This window comes from Trachinotus anak, unplaced genomic scaffold (assembly GCF_046630095.1).
Source record: "Trachinotus anak isolate AG129_WGS33_773 ecotype Australia unplaced genomic scaffold, CSIRO_AGI_Tana_v1 ptg000024l, whole genome shotgun sequence".
In the NCBI taxonomy this organism is placed as follows: Eukaryota; Metazoa; Chordata; class Actinopteri; order Carangiformes; family Carangidae; genus Trachinotus; species Trachinotus anak.
Genome location: NW_027273875.1, coordinates 17,079,696 through 17,106,100, shown reverse-complemented (window position 1 = coordinate 17,106,100; position 26,405 = coordinate 17,079,696). Strand labels below are relative to the sequence as shown.

Below are 26,405 nucleotides of genomic sequence, written 5' to 3'. Positions count from 1 at the left end.
ACCACAAACATCAAACCATTTTAAAATGTATTCACTGAGGACAGATGAACAACAATCCACAAAAGACAACTATGAAATATGTGTGTTAGTCAGTGTGTTAATAACCAGAAAAATTCAACTTGACGCAACAAGAACAACAACATCAGTACATAAAATGTAGATCTGGGCACAAATATGTAAACATTCAGTGCAAGAGGCAAAATGTGTGTTATTGTGCATCTCAGGTGAGCTTCGGGTTGAGTCAATCTGAGAAAAAACATGGAAAAACTCAACAATCCAACAAACTACAGGTTTGATTCATTTAGATGAACCTCTAAAAATTAAGTTATCAGTAAACTGGACCTTCTAGCACCAATCATAGGAGCTGGGGCTCTGTGGCTCAGAACTGTAGTTATAAATGAACTGAAAAAATAGAACACCTGACATCATTGACAGAGTAAATGTTTGCAAGTGCAAAAAATATGTAAAATGTACTGGTCATACACTGAGAGAGTGACAGTTATGGGATACTACTCCATCTGGCACCAAAAACCAGACTTATGAAATAAACTGACAAAGAAATTTTCTCTATAATTTCAGTTTATTTTAGTTTTGTAAACACACAACATGATATGCTTTAGAGGGATTATGCTTGGTTATAAAAACAATCTAAGGAAATGACAGTTACTCCAAACATGCCACAAAGTATTTTGAATACATTTTGCAAATGTATGTTTTCAAGAAGACCAAGAAAAAAAATTCAAATAAATGTCATTCACCTTTTGTTAAAATGTTTAATTTAATTTATATTTGCATATGTGAAAATTCAAGAAGAACTTTCATTTGAAACTGAATTATTTTTATTGGTTAGGCTGTTTCTAAAATTAGTGCACTGTAGCAGGTAAATATGGCACCTTTGAACTGTTCATAATCATAACCACTGGGTGGCGTACTTAGCTTTAAATCTACACAGCCTGCTTGCTTTCCCGAACCTTAGGAGAAAAGTGTGAACAGTAAACAATGATTTCCTGTCCATGCGCATTTGTTGGGCTCACCTGCCACAGGTAAGTGGAGCATTTAGGTTGCTGTATAAATGTGTGTAAAGTATGTACTTATGGAATATCTACAATATCTATGTTCTGTAGCATGAATATCCCATTACACATCCTCACTGCGCCTCTTAATGAGTCTATAGTGGCAGTGGCCATAAATACACTGTTTACAACATTCAAAATTACATTATTGATACTTAAATGATTGGAATGAATGAAAGAATGCTCTACTCTCACTGTTGATCACCACAAACACACCAATATTCTATCACTTTTATGTGCGGATAATTTTGATTGTTTAGTTGATCTTATTGAGTTAAGCATTAGAATAGCATGAAACATAAGTCGACTGTTGGTGTCCGGCAGAGCCAAAGAAAGGCTGCATGAAGCTATAACACAGCCCAGGCTAGTGTGGGGGTGGGTGGTGGCTTCGAGTCCGACTGGGGTGAATTCAGCAGAAGCTTACAGCTGATGCCGTTTCACTGTATGTTACCAGAGAATAAGAACAGTGACTCGAGCCTTGAGTGGATTTATTTAGCCTCCTTTGTTGGGAAAGTGGAAAAGAAAACGGGTGGCTATATGTCTTTACAAGAACAACCAGGCTCATTTAGAGTCATGTTCCCAGCCTTTTCTCTGCCAATGAAAGCGGAGCGCAGTCGAAATAAGGAGCGGCTGGAGGCTAGTCTGGCCGCTTTGTGTGAGCTGGAACTGCTCAAACAGAGACAAGAATGCCGGGTGCTGAGCGCCCTCTGCCTCGGGGACGCTCCTGTTCATGGGCGTCCGCCTTGGGGAGCTCTACGGTCAGCAAGTTGCGCACTGGACACACCAAACCTCAACGCGTCCGATGAATATGGCCTCGGGCTCCAAACTGTAAGTTCTGTTTGTTTGGTTCTTTGATGTTGAAATTGGTGAAATCAATATCCTGCCTGTTTCCTGGTGTAATGTATCTGTTTCCAAAACTTTGCATATGAAGAACCCCGTGATGTGATGTTGCTCGATAAGGTTTTGTTTTATCAGGTTTGTGTTGTCAGATATAACCTGGCCTATTAGTGTGCTGTTGGAAGAGAAGTGTGCAGTCAGGGGAGCGGGAGCAGACAGGATCTTTACTTTATATTTGCAAAGGGGTTGACTGTGTCATGGAACTGAAACATTTTCCTGGCTTTGAGTTTCTTCTTGGACTGAGGTCCCTGTATTTTTTCATGAGGACTGCCTCACTGTAGATTGCATCAACTATCTGGGACATTTGAAATCAATTCAAATATCAATATCACTCAAGTAAACAGTAAACTCAAGTATTTTCAAGTAAACAGTTTTTCTCTCTGTTTGGTAGAAAACAGCATAAGGTAACCTATTTTATGGTTGTCACAATACCTGTAGGGCCTGTTTTCCATATGCTTAATGCCCATAGCAGGTGACGCTTAAGATTATGAAAGACAAGCCTTAGAAAACAGAAGTTTGGATTTTCAGAAAGCTTCCAAATTTTTAGTATTTATTGACATGCTGTTGCCAAAATTTCAACATAATATCAGTATAATACACACTGTAGCACTAAGACAATCTGCAGTTTGAGATATTGAAGTATTCCAGACCTACAAGCTTGGATACCATCTTTCGTTGGTATCCAGGTCATATTTAATTACAAAAATAAAATGAGATGTGGGTGTATTATTTACCCAACCAAAGAACACAGTTGTTTGTGCTCAGAGAAAATTTAGTAAATTGTTGGAATTTGAAACAATTGTAAACATAAAATGGAACTGATATTATTCAGGGTACCTCCCACTTTACTCCAGGGTTGGTGAGCCTGTAAGTCCATCAGCCCTGTGCCACAGTGGTGAGACTAATGTTTCCCTGAAAAAGGATCCAGCAGATACAAAGACAAACTGACTCCTCTCCACCAACTGTCACAGTGAGCAATGTACAGATGGACTTTATCTGACTCTTAACAAAAATATTTTCAGGATCAGGTATTAAGTTTACTGAGATTTTGTGATGGCCCAGCTCTGTGACCGGCCAGTAGTCATTAAAGAGTTCCAGGGCATATAAACAACAAAACAGAGGCTGACTCCAGATAAAATCAAATAGTGTGATCATCAGTGCAAAACAGTTCATTTTATGACTTTCTATCTCTCTACAGAATTTGGAAAATTTACCAACTACAAAGTTTATGCTCAATAAAGAAGAACAATTGAAAATGAAACATGGATTACCATTGGTGTGGTTTTCCCTGATTGGACAGTGCTGAAAGAATGGATGGGTTGAGGGCAGACATGGATGTCGTCTTACCGCTCTTAGACAGGTTGGCAATATTTGGAACAGGCTATGTAGCTATGACATTACCTTCATCCTAACTGTAAACTAACTAATAACTAACTAATAACTAATAACTCCCCTCCTAATGCACTTCCAATTAGACTGATGAGAGACAAAATCCACAGTTCTTGTTTAGTGTAAAAATGTATTCCAGACTTCATCTGAAGCAACTTTGAGGCCTCAGAAATCTGAATTAGGTGGGTCTCGTTAGTGTTTTTTAATATAAAATTTCATGAGCAGCCAGAAAACCAACTTTGAAGCGACCACAAGAATTAATTGAAACAGCTGTACAGATAAATCTCATGAGCTGCATATATGATTTTGTTAATACTGAAGGACAGCACGCATACTTAAGGGAATCATTTTGCATTTTGTAAATTACACAAGTTTAGATTTGTCAAGACTTAAACTTGGATTAAGTCATGGCAATCAGCTATTTTAGCCTACTTAAAGTCTGGCTTCATACTTTTTTCAGTTTAAATGAAGTTCAATGGACATTGGTGACAAATAAATACAGAAAATCAAACTTATCCTTTGTTTCTTCGGTTTTACAGTATTTACTTATTTTTTAAGATGATCATCTGTAGAGGGTAAGAACTGTTTACACAAGGCTACAGTGAACATTTTCAGATACTCAACAGTTGTTGAACTGAAGTATTTTATGTGCAAAACCTGGCAAATTTCACCTGTCACTAGACAAAGGTTATTATCTTTTCTGTATACACCAACTGTATAATGTAAATACTAATGCAAACATTCCATAATGTTGGCTACCAACTGTGATGTTGAGGCTATACCTATGAACCCTATAAAAATATTGCTTTAAATGACATGTCTTTAACTAATACCAGGAGGTGATTATCTTTTAAGATTGGACGCAGGACGAAGCAGCTACCCTGGCTCTGTCCAAATGGGAAAGAGTGCACTCTTGTTACATGGAAATATGTGCTGGATCTATTTATTGTTGACTAGTGGCTGAAGTCACTGCACAAACTTTTAAAAAACATGAAACTGCCTAAACTCAAACACTTCAAGTAATAAAAGTAGTAAATAGCTAGTCAGGCAGTCTGGAACAGGATCAGACTGGCCATCAGGCTACACCCTCTGAGACTTCTCTGTGGTTTCCAAGGCTCTCCAAGGCCAGCTTGATATTCTCAATTCTCATGACTTTATTTATTAATTTTTTGATCTTTACGGCCAGTTGCTGCTTTAGACATATTGAAGGATTTACATGTATGTTTCAAGTCCTACTTTTTTAGTCTCTTCACCATTTTCTTCCCCTGCAAGTCTCTCCTTTGTTTTAGTCGCCAGTGAATCTGATTGATGGTTATATTTTCAAAACCTCCTCCTCCCCTCCTGTTCACCATTTTTTTCTAACTGTGGTCGCTGAATAAGAAGGATTTATCAATCCTATTGTATTTCATTTCCAAAAAGAACCATATTGTATAATCTCCTCTGACTGAGCTGTTTCATGGATCTACCCACTTGATTTCAGTCTGCTTAGTCACCTCATTGACCTTCAGCAGGTCAGTGCTTGGGAATTGGGAAAAATGTGGCCTCATTGTCTTTGGCTGTGACATGATTGTTGGTGTCAGGTGGCTGCTTAGAGTGTTTCTGCAACTGCTGATCTCATGGATTTTCACTCACAACAGTCTCTAAAGTTTTTACTCAGCATGGAGCCAGAAACAAAATCCCTTGTTGATGAGAGGGGTCAGAGGAGAATGGACAGACTAGTTGGAGCTGACAGAGAGGCTACGGTCACTCAGACACTTTTCAACTGCAGTGAGCAGAAAAGCTTTAGAATGAACAACATGTTCATTGTTCAACCTTGAGTTGGATGGACTACAACGTCAGGTTACTCTTTTGTCACCAAGAACAGAAACTTGAGGCTGCAGTGGACATAGACTCAACAACACTGGACAGATGAAGACTGAAAAAATGTAGCCTGGTCTGTTGGATCTAGATTTCCACTGAGGCCACAGATGGTAGGCTTACAGTGCCCAGACGCCCTGGTTTGTCTGGGATTGTCCAGGTTTCAAGATGGGTGTTCTTGCCATAATTAAAATAATTATTATAATATTGTACCTGTTTTCAGTGCTTGCATAGATGTTTATCATCTTCAGTCCCACTGATTACCTAACCCCGGATAGCAGCATAAACAATGCATGTGTGACAATGTGTCTGAATTCAACACTGATAGGTCTGTATGCGTGTCGTTGTCAAGGCTGTTGCAAGCCTATGAGTCATATGCAAGCATCATAGGCTATGACCCTGGTGGTTTTTTTCTGACAGGACCTGTCAGTATGCTAACAGTTAGCTGTCAAAGAGACAGTTGTTCTTTTTTAAAGAGCTGCAGGAGGCTCACTCCTTCATTCATAAGGAACCTGGCAACAAAAATGCTGTGTTCATCGTGGTTTTGGAAGCTGTGCTCAGTACATGTGCAAAACGCTGAAATAATTGTCCACCATTTTGATACATAAACACATGCATGTGTGTATACATGTATTGGTGGCACACTAAACAGTCCTGGGGTGGGGGGTTGAAAAAATGGTCACCTCAGGTAGGCTCTGACACAGACTGACCTGACAACAACACAACAAACACTAACTACACATACAATGATGCTACATTGAAGGAACAGATGAAAGTTATACCGGAGTTTGATAGGGAAAATATGCAACAGGTGACTGTTACTGAAAGCAGCTGGTAAAATGGTGGAAACTGTAGAATCACATTTGGATAGAGAAGCCAATTGTTTGAATTGAATACACCCAGTTAGCAGAAAAGAAGGTCTGCTAATTGCATGTCAGTGGAACAGCTGATTTAGTGTGGTGGTGTTTGGTGTGGTGGAGAAAGTGATGATACAACAGCAGAGGTTTGGAAATAAGAATGAGAGAATGGTACACGAGTAACAAAGGAAATCCAAAGTTGCATTCTAGTGACAATTTTTTTTTATTGGGAAAGTTGGCAAGAAGTTCTTTTCTTTTAGATCCCATCTTGATATTCTTCTGTATGTATTTCCGTGTAGGTTGTAAAAGAGTTCTGGAGGTTAATCAATGGTCACAGCAAGGCAGCAGCCCCCTGCTGCTCGAGGAGCCTGTGTGACTTCAACCAAAGCTCTCAATAGCAGTTGCTCATTAATCTGGTTTTATATCTGCTCCCTCCAAAAGGAATGCATCACACCTCTGGATATCTTTCTTGTGTTCTGCTTAGAGATACCCAACATACAGGAAGTGTGGAGAGCAATGAGTATGGGCATAGAGCTGGTATCAGCAGCAGCTGAGCTGAGTCGAGTATACAGGTTTGTACAGGTGTGTAGCATTGAGCAGTATCAGCAGTGAGCACATACAGCTATGGTAAGCACCAACCCTGAAAATATAACACTATGCAGACATGCATGCAATATTCTGCATTCTGCATGGAATTTACAATTTGATGCAAGACTGATACCGTCTATAAGAAATGTGCTAGAGGCCATCTTTCAAAATTTAAATGTAATTCAAAAATTTTCCCAATTTCAGAACCAAACAATAACATGTTGCTGACTTAAATTAACTGCATGTGCATCACCAAATGGTCATATTTAAGTCTGTATTAAAGCCATGGAGAAATATTATTTTAACATTTGCTGTCACTTCAGTTCAGACTGAGTCACTTTATGCTTCAAACTTTCCATATGGTATACAGGCTGTTTTTGTTTTATATAATGATCATTATGTAGAAAATTCATCACTGTGTTTGAATTCTTATTATTGAAAAGGATTTAGTAGTTTTTCTTTTTTTCATAATAATAATAAAAAAAGAAATTCCCATCCATTATCTATACGGCTTATTTGTACAGGGTCACAGGGTTGCCCAATGCCAGCTGGGACATAAGAATTCAAGGTACCTAATATAGTGGAAGTATGTTACAACACTGTCCCCACTTGTAAAGCAGTTCTTAAAACAGTTAAGGCACAAAAGCCATTAAAACAATCAACTTTGCTCATATGTTGAAACATGCAAATTAAATGAAACACTTTCATTAGTTCTTTAAAACTTAGACTGAGACACCAAATAACACCAGCTGACATTTGGGGAGGGCAGGGTACATCCTGGACAGGTTGCCATTCTATCACAGGGCTGACATATAGAGACAAATAACCATTCGCGCTCATTTTCAGACCTATGGGAAATTTAAAATTTCCAATTAACGTACTGTGCATGTCTTTGGACTATGGGAAGAAGCCATGCAGACATGGCGAAATGTTTTGATATTTAAAAAAAAAAAACCTTACTGTCTTTAGGAAAGGAGAACTTCAAATGATGTAATGTACAGTAAATGCTCAGATGCAACAATGAAATGTGAAAGATATATTTGTAAGTTCACACAACAGTGCTAACCACTGCACCTCCGTGCTGCCCCCAGAAATTCCCAAGCCCCCCTTAACCATGTCAACTGAGATTCAACACAGTGCTGCTCAAATCCTTCTTCAGTTGGGAGTTGGGTTGGCTCATTGGTAGGGGTATGGGGCTGCTGAGCCTGAAGCTGCATCTATTTGGCCTCTCACCAGGCAGGGGCAGGGACAGCTAATTTAATAAAAATTGTTTGCTATGAGCTTGCATACAAGTGCACACTTCAAGTGCACACACACAAACGCAACACACACAGTGCAAGCAGGCAGGGAGGGTTGTTTTCAGTTGGTAACACCACACAGTCCAAAAACCTTGTACAAACAGGCAAGAAGTAGTGGACTAACTGTGATAGTTTAACTACATTTAGCACTAGTTTGAGTTTTAGTTTATATGTACATAGTGATTTAAGTAGTTGAATTACTTTTTATTTTTCCATTTTTGTGTAGTTAACAACTGAAACTGCAAACAACTTTGGGTCATTGACAGAGGGGAACGTTTTTTATTTTACCATTGATTTTCTGATGTGATTAAATGCCCCTCTGGCCAGCCCCGACCACCGTGAGGGCAACTGCAGACAATGCAATTGAGAGGCACTCACCTCCACACATCTTTGTGTACTACGTTAAGAAGTTGTTGTTGCCAAACCATTGTTACCAAACCAAAGCTGACATTCAGCACTTTCTAATGAATAGTGGAGTATTTTATTTTTGTGGTTTATGTATGACCTGTGAACAAGTAATAAACTGGCATGTGACTCTTTTGTATTATAATTTGTTATAATTTCATATTATATGTCAATTTTATAATTTTCATTACATAGCTATTACTAGTGCGAAATAATTAGAAGCTTGCAAAGCTGTACTTTCAAAGTAGCATCCCTAACACTGCAAATAAATTAGAAGAGTTAGTAGTTAGTAGACTTCAATGAAAATGCAAGAAAACACCCAAAATGAACATTATGAAGATTATCTTATTACTATAAGCAGTTTATTTAAACAGCATGTGAATAGGAATGTCTCTGTCCCAAACTTTTTGATCCATTTAAGCAGTTCCTCACTATCACTGTGCAGTTTCCACTTTATGATCTGACCTGCCACTTATTGGTCACTGGGCTCTAGGGATGGCAATGTCCACCCTGCTACCAGTTCATCTGTCTGTCCATGATACAATAATTTTGGTCCAAATTGAAATGCTTGGGCAAGTATTGTTCAACTCAGCAAGATTGTTATAAAATGTTATAGTGATGCCCAGGTAATGAACCTGACAAAATTTTCCTGTTTACTGTGAGGTTACCCTGAGAATGTCAGCTTTTGTTTTCAGTAACATATCTTGGTCATGAAATTTGGTACATATTAAATGTACTATATAAGATGGTGAAGATTACTGACTTTTGTGATCCAGAGACATTTCGTTTAGTGCCACCATGAAGTTGTTGGTTTTGGTTTTCAGAAATATATCTTGAAAACTGTTGTCTTAAAAACAAAAGTCCATAAAATGTTGTACACATATTAAATGTAGCTACTGGTTTTGGTGGTCCAGTAACTGTATGATTAGTTAGTTGTGGTTTTTAGTTTTTCAGTGAAATATCCAAATTTTGATGGGGTTTCTGAACTAGTGAACCCAGTTGCATACACAGAAAAGGGGTAGGAAAGTGTTACCACCGGGCTCAGGGCTGGCAACAAGGGAGGCTACACACAGATATATCAGTCAAAAAGTAATTTATTTAACTCAAAATGACCAAAGTACTAACTAAATGGTGTGCTATGTAAAGTAAGAGAAATATTAGTCATGTTACAAATTGTAGGTGAGTAAAAATGTGTATGGTTTGATGCATGTTGGAAGGTGCAGCAAACCAATCAAAGGAAGGAGGCTGAGGAGGATGCAGCAGGCCAGGAGAGGATCTGAGACTGCTAGAAGGCCAGTCCCTTATGCCTTCAGTAGGGCCACGCCCAAATGGGCAAGTAGAGCAGATGATCCTCCCAGCTCTTTCTTCTAGCTGCACCATAGAGGCAGAACAACATTTTGTCCAGTAATTTGATTTGATGAAATACCTGCAAAACCAAGTACAACCTCAGTTGCACTTTGTGTCTAGTGCCAGTTGCCTAATGTTTGCATGCTAACATGGGGTACAATGTCAGTATTACTTACTAAGCAGCGTAATATTGTGATCAGGAGCCTTTAGCATGCAAATGTTAGCACTTCACAGCTGTGGCTTTGTCAAAAATGATGACTATCTCTGGGCACAGTAGCAAGGACTGTTTCCTACCTGTCAAATCAGGAGGTACACATCCCTTCACTTTGTGAAGTGCTATGACAGCAAGACAGTTACTCTTAATTTGAACAAACACAACTAAGCATAAACATAACCATCACCATTTTAAACACAGAGAGTTTAACAATGTTCTATGACAACACAGTAAGATTCCCAAGCCCCTTTTGTTGTTCTGTGACATCCATGAAGTCTCCATTACCATAAGACAATGGTATGATAACCCAAGGCTAAACAGCACATATTAGGGCACACACTGTTTGCTGAATCATTTTGTCATATATGCTATATGGCATATGCTTCCTGTTAATATATTCTGACTTTGTTCCTTCAGTAGCAGTTCCCTTTAATGCCTGCCTGTGTATGTATTTGCATTTGACTGTGCGGATGAGATGAAAAAAGTGGAGGAACAAAGAGAAAATCAGAAGAGAAACAGAACCAGGCAGAGAAAGAATGCATGTTTGTGTATATGTGAGGGAGTAGGTCTATGTATTCCACAGCAGGAGCTGCTGACAACTATGTGACAGCCTACAGCAGCTGGAAAAGCAGCACAAGCCTCCCGTATGTTCTTTCCATTCAAAATTAAATCTACAACAAAGTATTGAAAAAGTGAAGGGATTTGAATACTCTTATTCTTTACTATATCCCAGTCCTATCATACCCACACAGTGTTTTTTGTCATGTCTCTCTGTATGTGTATCTATAACTATTATCAATAACATATGTTCATGTTTATAAATGCATACATAGATAAAGATACATGCATATGTACTCATACATACGTAGCATATCGATGCAGTATTCTCCAATATACTGTACGCACTTCTGTATATGCAGACCTATACAAATGCACCCATAAAAACGAAGGCTGCAGCTGACAATCACTTCCCATCAATCTGCAGATCATTTTAAATCATTCACTCATCATTCACTAAAAAGTGAGAAATCTTCACTAACAATTTATAAGAGCCCAAGATCATTGCAGTGAGTTCACCTGAATAACAGCATCAGGTATAAATCTGAAATCTTAAAGAAATTCAATTGAATTACATGTTGGTCATTAGTGAAATTACAGTGATGATGAAGTGATAATGGAGGTTCATGTCTCAGGCTCAGGAGGAAAATGTGGAGTTGCTTCTTTAAACAGCAGAGCAGCTGTCAAAGCACATGAGGAAAGTAAGCAGAAATACTCTCCCTACTTGGCAGCTGCTGCTGAATTGTCCAACTGCTCCAGTGGCCAACAGTTGAATACTGTGGCTTTCCAGTGCATGTGCACTTTTGGCATGGTGGTGTATGTGTTTACACATACGTGTGTGTATGTGTTTGTGCTGTCATCCAACATAATGCAAGTCTCTAGTGGGGACCTTTGAAGCTGTGTGGCCAACTTGTCACTAAACTGAATACTGTCATTTTACTTCTCAAAGCTACAAAACCTTGCTGTGGTTAATGGGTGGTACTACAAGAAATGTATAGCGATGTTCCACTCAGAAACTTAGGAAAACACATCCAAATTCAAACTGAAGCTGTTACTTTCTTTGCAAATGGGTGAGCGCACACCATTGCCAGGGACTGTCAATATTATTATTCAGACACATTCTTCATAGAGCACCGTTTATCCTGAAACTGATGGATAGTGTTAACTATGTAAACATCTTCAAGTAAACCTACTTCATGGCATGGATCACCAGAAAGCATCAGACGTAAATCCAGTAATCGTATTGACTAGAATGGAAAAACACAGATATCTGTCACAGTGCAATCCAATCCATGTTCTTAATCCAAGGGGAATGATCACAGTAAAGCTGTGTGGCTCTACACAACAATGACCTCTCCAAGACACTGAAGGGGATTTCCTGTGGTAATCAATATATAAAATAAAAACCAATCACAGAAAAGGCAGTGTTGGTCCTGAGCTTCAAGCTGGCCTCCACAGCCTGATCACCTTCCTTTAAAAGTCCTTGGACTGTAATGCCTTAGTTCCAGTTCAAATGCTTATGACTGTATAAGGGACAACAACAGCTGCCAAATGCTTCTTTAACCTCAGTATGAAACCTGAGCTGGACCCATGATTGCAAATTTCATGGTTGATAGACACAGGAGAACACGGGGGAAAACACTGAGTCACAGCAGTGTCTCAAAATGTGACATTTTCAGTGTCCAAATCAATATTCTGTAGACATTACTGAACATTGTTACTCTAAATTCACACAAAAGTGAATGGGGACATGCGATACATAAGCAAAAACACTATATGGTGTTTTGGATGACAACTATTAGCATTGTTTTATTATTTAATTATTTGCTAACCTTTATGTGTAACTCCAATAATTGTTTTTGCATTATGTGTAATTCTAATGTAACTGGCTTAAGAGAAGTTGAATTAAGAGACTGATGTGAACCCTGAGAGAGGGATGCTGGCTGTGTTTTCTGTCTTTGTCATATTGACTGCTGATTGAAGAAGCTAGAGAAACTGTAGCCCACAATAATACATGTACTCAATGCACAGCGAAATATGTAAGACAATGTAACACAATAAAGTGATGATTGCTACAGTTTCACAAGTTATCTAACCTCTTCTATGATTATATTTGGTTTCAGCAACAGAGTTTAATAAAAAGAATTTCATGTAATAAAATATAGTAATTCTTGGTCTCTTAACAACTGTGCATTCTTCCAGACATAAACCATCAAACAACTCACCATCAAACAATATTATTTTATGTTGGCAGTTTATGTTATGTTATCAAATGCAACACAGTGTGTACCTTTCTTTTTCTTTGTATGTGTGATTAGGAGGCAGATAGAGAACATGAGAATCTGGTGCAGTGGTTTTAATTATTGTTCAGGAAAGAAAGACTGAAATAAAGACTGGAAGCTCGTAAAGTGATAATTGGGGTTATATGATATGGGGTTGTGTAAGGTATCTGAATTACAGTTGTAGATTCTGATGAGCTCTCAGTTCAAAGAAGCAGCCAGGAGCACTGGCACAGGAGCTGAGTGATGTGCTGCTGTGGATGGGGTCATTCACAAAAACATGTTTTAAACATACCCACAGAAGAAAAGCAAATATCAGTTTAAGTATATGCAATATTTGGGATATTTACACCACTTTATCTTGCTGTCAAACAGCCTTTTCTTTTGGAACTACATTTCTTTACTCATTGAAGTACTGTATTACAACCATATAAGTACACCTACACTTACCTCTATTTGACTCAAACAGCTCATCTGGAGTAATACAGTGCATTCACAAACAGTTCACAAACTCTAGTTCCAAAGGAAAGGGCTGTTTATTTGCATTTGCACACTAAAATAAAACAGTTTAATTTATGGCTCTAGATTGATCTTTATTTATTATTTTACATTTTTTAATACACATGTCTGTGGATCATACATTTTTATTGTAGAAAATACTAGCAAATAGTAAATACTATTTAGTTTGTGAATGTTCAATTAACGCTTAAAAGAATTTACCTGAACTAATCCTCCTGGATTACTGACACACATGCATCTGTGCATTGCGTGCACATACACACACATGTGCACATACACACACACGCATCTGTGCGTTGCGTGCAGGGGTGAAAGTAGTTTTAAATTCTTGCCGGTACTTTGTGGGAAAATCAAACATCCCAGGACAATAAATCAAACGCGCCGATCCCCTCAGCAACCGCTGTGTTTCGGAAGTAGACGCGCATGCGTCTCCGATCGTTAGCTCACACACAGCTTGTTGAAGCTGTTCTCCGTGTTGTTGAAATTGAACGAAATAACATGAAACACAACTGCTTATACTGCTGTTGATTTTATTTGGGACATTTTGCAATGAATGGAATGACATTAAACGTAGTGTTGCATGTCTGGAAGGCTGGGCTCATAGGAGACCACCGGACTCTCTCCCAGGGCAGGGGGGAGAGAAGCAGGGCAAGATCCCTGAGGAAGAGAGGGAGATGTCAGGACAAGGCTCCCTCCAACATGGACCAAAACACAGCACGGACGGTTCCGAAGCAATTCGGAACAAGTTAAAAGCAATTTATAAACAGACAAAGTGATGTTCAAGACCGCATATTGCTAGAAGATCTATTTTCTGGCCTAAAGTTCGGCCGTGACTGGTTCTGAATTTGGGCTTTAGCAGGCAGCCGCTCTCCCCTCTTCCTGGTACTGTGTACCGCCACTGAATCTTTTAATGTTACGCAGTACCGGACCGCATCGGCTTACTTTCACCCCTGGTTGCGTGCATATACACACACATATGCACACCTACATAGTCACTGTGCAGGCAGCAGTTTACTGTAAATGGACTCCCAAGGTGAGACCTGAGACCAATTGTGTGAAAATTAAGGCTGTCAAAGTTAACGCGTTATTAACGCGTTAACGTAACATGCCTTTAACGGGAGTAATTTTTTTTAACGTGATTAACGCTTGTGACATTTGAACCTCGGGCCACTCCGTAGCTCGGGAAATCAGGAAGCAATGCACCGAGGTCGATGCCGTCCATGGATGTATTATAAGACCTGGATACGGCACCGCCGCTCAGCCTTGCAGCCATTTTTTTCCAGTGGCAACTCGTGCGAAAAATCCCCCTGCGGCCCAAAAAGCATTTTTCCCATAGACGGCAATCGTAAAAGAGAGGCCTGTAAAACTTTTAACAGGACACCTCCAGCTGTGCACACAGCCAAATATCAATCGTTCTCTTCTACATTTTTAAGCCATGGGGTTTTAGTCTTTGTAAAAGTTTTTCAAAGCCCAGAAAAGTATTTTTTCTCTGAGTGACGTCACCACTGTGTACGTGCGTTCATTGATTTTGTGATTTTTTTGTCGCATTTATTCGTCACTTCTTACACTTTTTTTCAGGAATGTAATTGTTTTTTGGGCCGCAGGGGGATACATCCATGCTATGGGCCGCATAACGCGAAAGTAACCCGGAAGCCAGAAACTTTTTCGGCGTATGCGCCAGGCGAGCAACTTGTATTGAATTGAATGGGCGCCATTTTTAGATCCGTCATCCAGTTCTTATAATACATCCATGATGCCATCGTGAGCAGTAATGGATAAAAAAAGATATTTTGAATGGCAAGTTCAGCTTCAAAGTCTTGCCAGATGGCTCTCTTGACAAGACAAATGTAATTTGTATTTATTGTTGCGGTGAATTTACGTACCACCGGAGTACCTCTAGTCTCAAATACCACATTACTATAATGTTACAGTTACAGTAAATTGGTATGCCCATCTGTAATTTTTTTGTTGGGCTTTTGTTTTAGTTTATTTCAGCATCTTGTTTTACAATGCAGTTTGCACATGTTAGTTACTTGAACTGAGAGTGTTTCTCATTGTAGCAATAAATAAACATGATTTTTTTTTTGCATAAAGCAAGCATTTGTCTATTCTCATGTTGAAAAGAGTATTACAATTTTAAAAAATCAGTTTAAGGTACATTTAGAACAGATTAAAAATACGCGATTAATCATGATTAACTATGATCACTCATGCGATTAATCGTGATTAAATATTTTAATCGATTGACAGCCCTAGTGAAAATATACATTAAAAAGTCATTTATATGTTGCCTGACTGAAGAGTGCTGACTCTTAAGTTCCTTATTAATAATGGCCTGTATCTATTCTTATTTATCTTTATTAGGTTGGTTTACATAATAAAATAATAATGAAATCACTAGGCAACTGTGCATAATCACATTATACCATGCAGAAAAAAACTATCAAATCAAATCTATTGCCAAAAAAGGGACATTGTTGTTAGATGCATTCCTGTGAAAATAGAGAACTTGTGTTTGTGGAATGCTCCCACTGTTCAGGCGTCATTAGTCAGAAATGTCAATGTAATTACATACTTTAAGCATGCTGTTCATTTCTGCCCAAAGCTACATATTATTTCAAGTGCATTAACTCAGAATGAATATTATTCTTGTCAACTTGTCAGACTAACCCTATAATTAAGAAAAAAACACTTACTGAAGAGATGACAGAAAACACTGCAAACTACACACAAACTTACTTTCTTGCCAAGTATGACTTTGTTAAAGCTGAAGTCAACTAGACCATACAAAGTGTTAATTGTCTGTAATGCTTTCAAGTTTGACCCCTGCAGAACCACTGACGGTCCAAGTCTAGATTTTACAGCTCAAGGCATCAATACAACTGAGAGTGTGTACATGTGTGCATACACAAGTGTGTGCATTCATGGATAACTGCATGTCAGTATATGCAAAGACACGAGCGTGTGTGCATGAAAGTTCACTCATGTGAGGGAAACAAGTAACCATTGACCCAGTGGTCTCGCGTAAGTTGATGCTTGAACCCACACACAAGCCCTTTTATCCAGTGCATGTCTGACATAAGCCCAGCTTAATTTTGCATACACACACACACACACACACACACACTGTGAATGTTCCAGGAGAAAGGACAGTATGTAGTTGAAATTCTTCTGTTTCCAGCTACTATTCCTCAAATGAAAAAAAGACAGCTTCATTAGATTTATTAGATTCCTTTAACTTAATGGTTCTAATCAATCATGACATCCATGTAAGACAACAGGCCTGTTTTGCTTCCCAATGTGTATTTAAGCACTTGGTTTATCTTCACCTGACAAACTGTTTGTGAGTTGTGTTTACAGGCAATAGAGAGGATTTTTCGATGACAGCTAAAACATGCTTTTTTTGTTACATTGTGTGAATAAGTTTTGGCTCTCTTCTCATTTTTATGTTGTGAAGGAGACGACATCACAGACTATTCAGTTTTGTCAAAACTATCCATCTTTAAAGATGACTTTCAGCAAAAGTTACACCGATAGTCCTGTTCAGACTGAGCAGAGTCACAGCCATGTTGCATCATTTGACCTGAATACTGTGCACTGATTTGCTGAACAAATTTATCGAGCTGTGTTCAAGAGCAGCGTTTGACGTTTTCAGCTGTAGTACCTATTTAATTTCCACTACTCTGTCTGGTCTGTTTTTTTAAAGAGTCAGCATCCCTAACGTTGCTTTCCTGATGACATAAAGCTCTACATTTCCCCTCAAAAAAGTCATAATTTTAAGGGTCTTTTTAAGTTTTCTTGTGGCTGTTCAATGCTGCATGGCCAATCATTTTCTCCAGCCACTCACCATTGTTTCTCTTCTTTTCAAACTTACTTTTAAACCATTCTACATTCCTAGATCAAATGATGAGAGAGTTGTTGCTCCCACACAGTTTACTTTTACTGTCACCTCTACCTTAATTTTTCCCTTTTGACCACCTATAACATTTGAGTCCCCTTAGGAGCTATTTGCAAGTTTTGCTATTGCTACATTTTCTACATTAGCATCAACTGCTATTACTAGTTTAGAAGAAACCTTGCAAGTTCATCATAAAACTTTATTCCTGTACTCACCAACAGCTGTCTCCAGCTGTGGAAATACACCCTCTTGTTTTGCTTTTATTTCTATCACTTCTTTTCTTGAATTGAAGTTAGCATGCTAACCAATTTGCACCTTGCTGGTTGGACAGTCTCATTACTTTCCAATACTGAGTCACTGTTGGGTCCAGGCTGCCCTGAATAGCTGCTCAGAGGACGTATTATAACATCTTGTTTTGTAAACGCAACAATGGCTGAAGCTCTTGCCAAGACTGGCAAGTAAGCAGCTTACCAGTGAGCTGTTGATGCTAATGCTAGCTATGTAGAATAGAAACTTACAAATAGCTCCTTTTGCTATTAATATGATGACCTGACTAATTGTGTCTATTACAGTTAACTACCTAAACCTTATGCAAAAACAAAAAATATATAATTTTATGCCTGCAGAATTCAGACACAATTGTGTGGAGGCACAGATCTGGGGAAGGCTACAAAACTTTCTGCTGCATTCAAGAAAACCCAAGTTCACAGTGGCCATCATACTTAAATAGAAGAAGTGTGGAAACAAAAAAATGAATAAAAAAATTAAAACTCAGTTAAACCTTACTGAGAGCCTTTAGCCAACTGTTGTACCTGTTGTAATGTAGCTGTGGTCCTGACTGTGGGTGTGATATCCACTGTAGCACTGAATACAATGTGTGTGCTGATAGTGTAATTTTTTTTTCTTTTTTCAAATATGACCTTGTCTTGCGATGATGCAATCATTTTTACATGCGTTCCATCTATGGCGCTGATCACACTGGGTAGACCTGCAATTGCCTGGCTTTATTTCTCTGTAGTTGGTGAACATCTAAAGGGAATCATATGAATTGCCCTGTGATGTGGAGTTTACAGAGCACATTGATTGTTTTTGTGAATAGATTGGATTACAGACAGCTGGAAGATCTCCAAGTTGTCACCATTGTAAAGTTGCATTTTTCCTGTTGCCAAGCGATGCAGTGCAGCATCATGAGGTGACCACAGCCCTTTTTACAATTCTTTGTAAATTGGTCTTGGTGAGTGAGGAGTCCTCTCAACTACCTCTAACTTCTCCCAGACTTAGGTGCTACTTTTAGCACTAAGTGCCTTTGTGTATTAGTCTTAGTCAAAAAAAGAGTCAAAAAACAGTTTCTTCTAAATCGTCAAGTTAGGAGCTACTTTTAGCCTTAAAATGCTTTGTGAATATGGGCTATGATCTATGTCTACAAGGCACCCAGTGGGTAAACCACGGAGGATGTGACACCTCTCTGCTCAGTTGGGAACAGCTACAAACCTCACAAAACCCATCATGTGGAACAAACTGGGAAGTGGATGCTGCACATGAGAAAATATATATTTGGATTTATTGGTTTTACTTTAACTGAATCTAAAAATTTTGTCAAAAGGAAAACTTCAAAAAATGTCATTTTCTACTCAGCCTCAGCTCCCTCACTGAAAGATTTACAGTACAACACACCCAATGGTACCAAAAGGGTAGTGGTTTTAGCTCAGACTATAAGGATTTTGTGGCATGTGCTTTTTGGAATAATTTGATTTTTTATTCTTCTCATATTTCATGACATACAGCTTTTGTCCTTGTATTGTGTCATCTGAGGAACAAAAAGGACACTTCTTACAGTCTCAATGTTTTGCCACCTTCATTGCTGTGATTTATGTAACAGTTTTATAAGATGGCCTCTACATGGAAAACATAATTACTGCAGATGTTTACCCACTGTGTATATAACCTTTATTTGATCTTTTTTAATCTCTTGCTTTATAACAGTGTCTTTGTCTTAAAGTAGTGCTATAAAACATTGAATAAATAATCTATACAGGGATGTGTGGATTTTCTGCAGTAAGCAGGTTTTGTAATTTGTTGAAGCATCTCAAATATGAAATGTGGGTTTGGTTAAACATATGAGGGCTTTAAATTTTTTATTTAATGGATAATGAACTTGTTTTGAAGAGAATGCAGAGAAAATATATTATGAATGAGAGCTGTCCTGTTATTATTTCACAAAAGTAATGTAAATTTAGCTCCTTTTTCCCTCCAGTGTCTGAGAATTTGTTCCCATCCTCCAGTTTACATTTGGGTGGTTCTGACTCAGTGTCTGTGTGTGTGTTTGTGTGTGAGGAGGGTTGTTATTGTTCCAATGTTTTGATAATAAGTGCTTGTGGTCATAACTGTCTGTGAATGTGAAGGTTGTTGCTCTCTGTGTCTCTACCTCTCATCCTGGGAGATCAACAAGGAGCTGATATGTAAATGTGTTTTTTAAGTGTATTCAAATAATTGTACCTTTGCAATTTGGGGTGTGGGTATATGGGTATCCTATCCAAACTTATGCATATGGACTAAAGTTGCAGAAACTCTTCTCACATTTTGCTGTCCTTTAGTGCATGTTACTGTATGGGGTTCTCTGTTAAATGATGATATGTCTGTCAAAATCAACATTTAGCATGCTACTCTATAACAACTGAGAAATTAGAGTTAGTGCAATTGTTATCTCAAAAGGAAGTAAAATCTACATAGAATATGATACAAAAATTTAATTGTGAACAAGGACCAGCTTTTCTTGTTTTTATGGAAGTGAAAATTGCACTTGAGAGTGGACTATGTAATATCACTGGACAGAGTGTGTGGAGAAGCGTTGAAGCATGGAGCACTGGAATGAATACAGACCTCAGAACAGAAACATGTGTCTCTTTTGTGTGCATGTTCAGTTGGGTGTTTTGACAATGCTTTTGAGAGAGTACAAACTCTTCACTTCTGCTCTGTCTCTCTCTGTGTATTTCAGAACACTCTCCAGTCTGCTTCCTTTGGTATAAAATCATCTTTAGAACAGCAGGTGGCGGGGCTGAAGGTGAACACTGAGGTCAAAGCAACAGAATCTCCTATTGATCTAAAGGACAGACTACTCAGTTCAGGTAAAATCATGAAGTCTGAACAGAAAATATCACTGCAAAGCACATGCAATTCGAGGATGGTCTGCCTGTTTTATAACATAACAGCCAGTGATTTCAGTATTTTATAACTATTATATAGTCATATCTTTCTATATCTTTTTTTTTATCTAACTTTGTCAGTTTTGTCTGTGTTCAAAATACAGATTAATTACAAATTAATCACCAATTATTAGTTTTGCTAATACTCACTTCATTTAACAAGGTTAATGAGCTCCATGCTGCATGAAAGGAGGGATGGTTATTGTGTGCTCTAGTTAACACACACTACACATGCATTTAGTGCACTGTGACTCAGAGTCATTCTTTCTCCCTATCATAGGTCATTAAGTATGCAGTTTAGGGTTTGGCAAACAAAACATCAATAAAACAAATCTATTACACATCCTCAATGGCTAAGCATCGTCCAACATACCTAAGCCCAAACCTCATGTTTATATAGTAGCTGAGACACAAATGAGCACACTTGGATTTAAAATGACAAACCGTTCAGTCTGTTGCACCACTGAGTAATCTCAGTGTTGTGTGTATACTTCGCACTCTTACAAGCTATTTCTAACTTTATAAGAGGAAAGGCTTTTGTAGAAAACATTAGAGATCAATCAAACTAGAAGTTGAAAGTTTAGTGGTGCTGACGTTGAAGTCATGTTATCATGGAGTAGTTTGCTTTTAGCCTAACACGTCATAAAAGTAATGAAAGTGGTGACGCTAACATTTACAATGTTTCATTCTCAAAAATACGCCATTCCTGTGGCACTCTATTATGTTTGGAACATATAGTAACTAAATGGTAATCACCAAATGGATATGCGGTGATTCTTCAAATGTACTGTTTTGTCATTTATCTCCTCCTCCTTTATGATCCTGCAAAGATTTTAGTGTTGTGTATTTTTTTTTTATCACAGACATACAATTTCAGATTGCTAATGACTATAAAACAGCTTTGAGTCTATAATTGTGATTAAACAAATAAAACAGCTGAGAGAGTTCATTTTGTGATAGGTACTTAGTTGTTATTACTACATTATTACTGGTTGTTATAACATTGCTGGTATTGTGTCCACCTTGTCATCATGGCAAAATGGTACAAGAGACACCTACTGTAGCGGGGACAGGTTTTGTCACCATCACAGCATCACAAATGTGCAAGATACAGTCACAAAGCTGTACAGGTATGTAGCTGAGAGTTAAATGAAGGCTGAGTTTCAAGATGTGTGTGGTTCAACCCATGAGCACTGATGTACTAGTGACTCCTGAGTACTCATCTAACAGTTACCAGCTGTTTTGGCAGACAGAAAACTCTCCCCCACTAAATTATATATAAATATATATATATATGTTTTGGCAGACAGAAAACTCTCCCCCCACTAAATTTAAATATATATATATATATATATATATATATATATATATATATATATGTGTGTGTGTTAGTTTAGTTTAGTTTAGTTTAGTTTAGTTTAGTTTAGTTTTTTCATGTACTGAGTCATGTTAATGCACAGTTTTTGCCTTCTATTTGCAATGGTCAGGATTTGTAGACCCAGAGAATATGTTTTGTTTATCAGAAGAATATGTCTACTGACAACAGCAAAAATAATCCTTATCATTTTCATTGTCTTCACTCTGTTTGTCAGGAGAGGTCCTGTTAACCAAGGAAAATGGATCTGCTGAATCAAATCACCACCCTGTGGTCCCGCGTTCCCTTTCAGTGCCTGAGGGGACGGGGGAGACAGAGACAAGAGAATCATGGTTGTCAGACCCAAAAAGACAGACCATGGTTAATGATACATTTGGGGAGATGAGGGTTGTTGATCCCAGCCAGGAATACTATCAACAAGTTCAAAAGGTAGAGACTTATATATTTGGATTGATCCAACGGCGAGCTTTACCTACACGCCATTCAAAGCCCCGCACCAGCCTTGCACAAGATGTCCGAGCTGTCAGTGTGTTGAGGCAGAGTAGTTTATGCCACAAGGAGGATCAACATTTACCAAATCAGGTGTCTATTCAAGTGATCTCAAGTCCATCCCAATATTCAGAGGGAAATGCTCGACAGGCTTGCCGTAAACTGGATCAAGAACATTATCTAGGGATACAGTTTAATGAAGATGTCTCACCCCCATGTCACCTCCAGCAAAGTGTAAAGCATCAACCAGGGATTTATTACAAGCCAAGGCAAGCCTCCATGGTTAAGACGTCCCACTCAACCTCACCAGACTATCCATCTTGCAGTGGGCTGCAAGCCCATCAAGACTCCAGCAATAGTGAGCCTGATTCACCACAGCATCTCCACAACTACCATTCCCCTGCAGCTCTGTCAAAGCCTCACCAGCCACCTTCTCCTGATGAGCAGCTGGTCAGTGCAGAGTATATTCCAGCCCAGCCCTGTCGAGCCACCACCAGGGCTTATGCCCATCATCATTCCAACCCCCACAAGGGCTCTGGGGTGCCCAAACCCAACCGAAACATGTTTTCTCCAGACAAAGGCATTCATCGTGAAGAGCAGCAGCCAACAGCATCTCAGATCCAACCCCCCAAATGCAGAGGGGGCCCAAAAAAGTGTCGTTTGAATGAAGACAGAAGTGGTGCCAGCAGGAAGCCAGGGAAAAAAGCATGCAGATCTCAGTCAGAGAACAGCCTTCAAAGGGTTCCAGAGCGCAAGTGCAATACAGTAGAGAGGGACGGTGGAGGAAGTGGAAGCGGTGGAAGGGGAAGCCGCAGTAGTCAATTCAGGAGCAAGAAACAACAGCAAGGAAGTGGTAGCTACCGGCGCTGGCAGTCCACACTTGAGCTCAGCCAAGATGAAGCTGACCAGCCACCCATGCAGGCACCCATGCAAGGCTCATCAGCTTCAAACCATAGGGACCATTGTACAAAGCGCACACGCAAGATTCGTTCTACACATACATCAAATGCCTACCCACACCGCAACTACAACCACCAGCACCACTCCCACCTCCACCATCATCAGCATTTGGAGTACCACTTAGAGAGGGATGAGGTGGCACTGTGTAAGCCTAGTGAGGACTACTCACATCCAGGTCAGGGTGAGTCTGAGTCCAGTATGAGCGAGGCTGACTCTCCAGATTCCAGCTCTTTGTCTAGTGACTCAGATGAAAGTGGTGGTCTGGTTTGGCCCCAACAACTACCGCCTCAACTTTCCCTCCCTTCACCTCCTGCCCCACCTGGAGCACCTATGCAGCCTAAGGCCTTTGTCAAGATCAAGGCCTCACATGCCCTTAAGAAGAAGATCCTGCGCTTCCGCACTGGTTCACTGAAAGTAATGACCACTGTTTAAGTGGAATACTGGCCAATCTGAAGGAAAATGAGCTGTAGAGCTTTGGACTACGTAAGTAATAGACCACAAACTGTGAATATAAAATGGAATGTTGAGTAGTAAGTAAAAATCAACTATGATCTTTACTGAGTGAACTGATTGGATGATTTTAGATCAGCCTTAAAAACAAGCAATGAAGGAAATGGCAATTACCATATCAGCCTTTTTGTGAGATGTAAAATTGTATTGGAAGTATTATAGTTTACTAAAAGTCTTGTACAGATGACTGAGGGCACTCTGGGTACTGTTTTGCCTACAGTGGCCACTGAAAGAGTACATCATAGTCCATGCTAACATTGTCTTTGAGGACACAGTGAACTGCATTACATTATTTTAGTTTTTGGCCTGGCACAGATTAGTACTCAGTATAGCCACTATTTTAAAGGACATTTGTCCTCTTTTTACCATTTTTGTATTCTTATCCTAAATATGTCTTATTTTCTTTATGTGAATTTTTCGTATGAGTGTTACAAGTCAAATTCACCAGACTTTAACTGAACAAATTCACCCTTGTTCAACCTGACAAGTGCCACCTGTTAATGAGTAACTGTGTGTTTCTAACACTGAATCATTAGCGTATCCTACATCTCCAAATTGCTGAAGCTATAGATATATTTCATTCACAAAAATGTTACCCAAGAGTAAAAAGAAAAAATTCACGCTGCAGAGTTTAGAACTGTGCTGTCAGGAATTAGCAGCTGAAAAAATAACAAATGTAGTAGTGTCATTCATATTGTGGGACCCAAAGCAATTATTTTTACAGCTGCTAACAACATGTGCTCAGGGCAGAGCCATACTGTGACTGAAATCAAGAGAATGGTAGGATGCTGAATAACCTGTTGGAAATTAATATGTAGTAATATAAAATTATTAAACAATAAAAAGGAAAAAAAAACTTAAGTAAATTGCCATGGCGACTGTGAAAACAGTGTTTAAAAGTTTATTTTAGTGATGTATTTATTTTCAATTCAGTTGATTTTAATATCAAACCTGATTTTTAAATTCAAAAGTTATTGTAAGTCTAAGAAGCATTTTTCTCCCCGTGGAGAAGAATATCATTACAGGTCTGGACCACTCATACATTTTTTTAGTACCTAAAAAAAAGTATGAGAAAGTTCTCTTAAGTGAAACTTAAGGACAGTTTTCTTTGTACTTGTACTCTATCACTAAGAACATTGTTAATAGTTAGATTAATATTTTAATGCTTTGCAGATCAGTAAGAAGTATAATGCATGTTTAAAAAGATTGTTGGCTTTCATTTAAAAGAAGAATCCTTTGTCTCCTATTTGCCTATACTGGTTTCTCTCTATTCATTCTTCAACCAGCAGTTACTCATGTCCACATTGGAAACTTATAGTTATTACAGCTATTAGATATATTATGGGTAGAAGTAAATGTCAGGCTGGGGAAATGTGACAACAGTAGATAAGATGAGTAGTTGTGAAGGAGTGGATAGTTACTATAGTACAAAGTGCCTGAATATCTGGTTGAGATCATAAATCTCAGTGGGGAAAGAACTGACTTTCAACAAAAATGAATTTGACCAACATACCACAGCAGCAAGATGTAAACAACTTTAGAATGTTTTAGTGAGATAAAATGTCTCCCCTTGAGAGCAACTAATTACTCTTGATGCTGTATGAAATGTTCAGTAGCAAGTTAGTTTGTACTGTTTTTATATCAATAGCAGGGCACTTGCAGACTAATAATAATTTGCCTGCCCAAAGAATGTATTTAACTTTACAATGTCACTTTGAGTATTTGACTGTAGGCTTTTATCATTAAACATGCATCAGCCAACTCATTATTATGTTCTTTTTGTATGAAATTAGTTTGACAAAATGCAGTGTATGAAATTTAAGTGTTAAAATACCAAAAATAAAATAAATAAATAAATAAATACAAAATAAAAATACTTCTGTTTCTTTAACATTCTAGAAAAACATTGCCACACATCAAGCAGTAGTTTTACCAGTGGAGTTTCATGCCAGATTTTACCAGCCAGGTGTTACCAAATGGCCACTGTGTTGAGAAAACACACACACACACACACACACCCACACACACACACACACACACACTCACCAACAGCACAGAGTCCCTGGTCATCAGGCTTTCATGACTCACGAGACTCAACTATTACAACTACTGATAAAACTATCATTAGTGCTGCAACTAAAAACTGTGCTGCTGCAACTATTTACACTATATTTGGTAATGCCACTATTTTTACAACTACAACTACCACCACTACTTCTTCTACTACTGCTGCAGCTACTACTAGTATTATTATCATTACTCACAACCACAATTACTACTTAACACTATGTCACAACTATAACTATTGTAATAATACCAGCAGGATGTGATGATGGCCTTCAGTGAATGGAGCAACAAGAACTGCCTCCTTATACACACCTTCAAGAACAAGGAGATGGTCATTCACTTTCGCAGGTCTTAGGCCCACCCTTCAGCCAGTCAGTGTCTGAGGGATGGACATCGAGGTGGTGCGCACAAATACCTAGGTGTGCACCTGGACAGTAAACTGGACACAGATGCCATCTGCAGGAAGGGACAGAGCAAGCTCTTTTTCCTCAGGAAGCTCAAGTCCTTTGACGTTTGCAGTGAAATGCAGCTAATGTCTCTTCTCACTGTGCTGCTGGTGAGGTTCAGGAAACTCTTTGTCCCCACTGCCATTTGGTGTATAATACCCCAGTCCTGGATCATG

The 26,405-nt window shown here is 38.7% G+C and overlaps 1 protein-coding gene across 1 annotated transcript; it reads left to right on the top strand.

The window, feature by feature from the left end:
- Positions 1–779: 779 nt before the first annotated feature.
- On the top strand, positions 780–25,477 carry LOC139607891 (dapper homolog 3-like). The gene is made up of 3 exons (XM_071461206.1): positions 780–1,901; positions 20,175–20,304; positions 21,975–25,477. Exons 1-3 carry the CDS (start codon positions 1,503–1,505, stop codon positions 23,636–23,638), a joined length of 2,193 nt encoding a protein of 730 aa, XP_071317307.1. The 5' UTR covers positions 780–1,502; the 3' UTR covers positions 23,639–25,477.
- Positions 25,478–26,405: the final 928 nt, after the last annotated feature.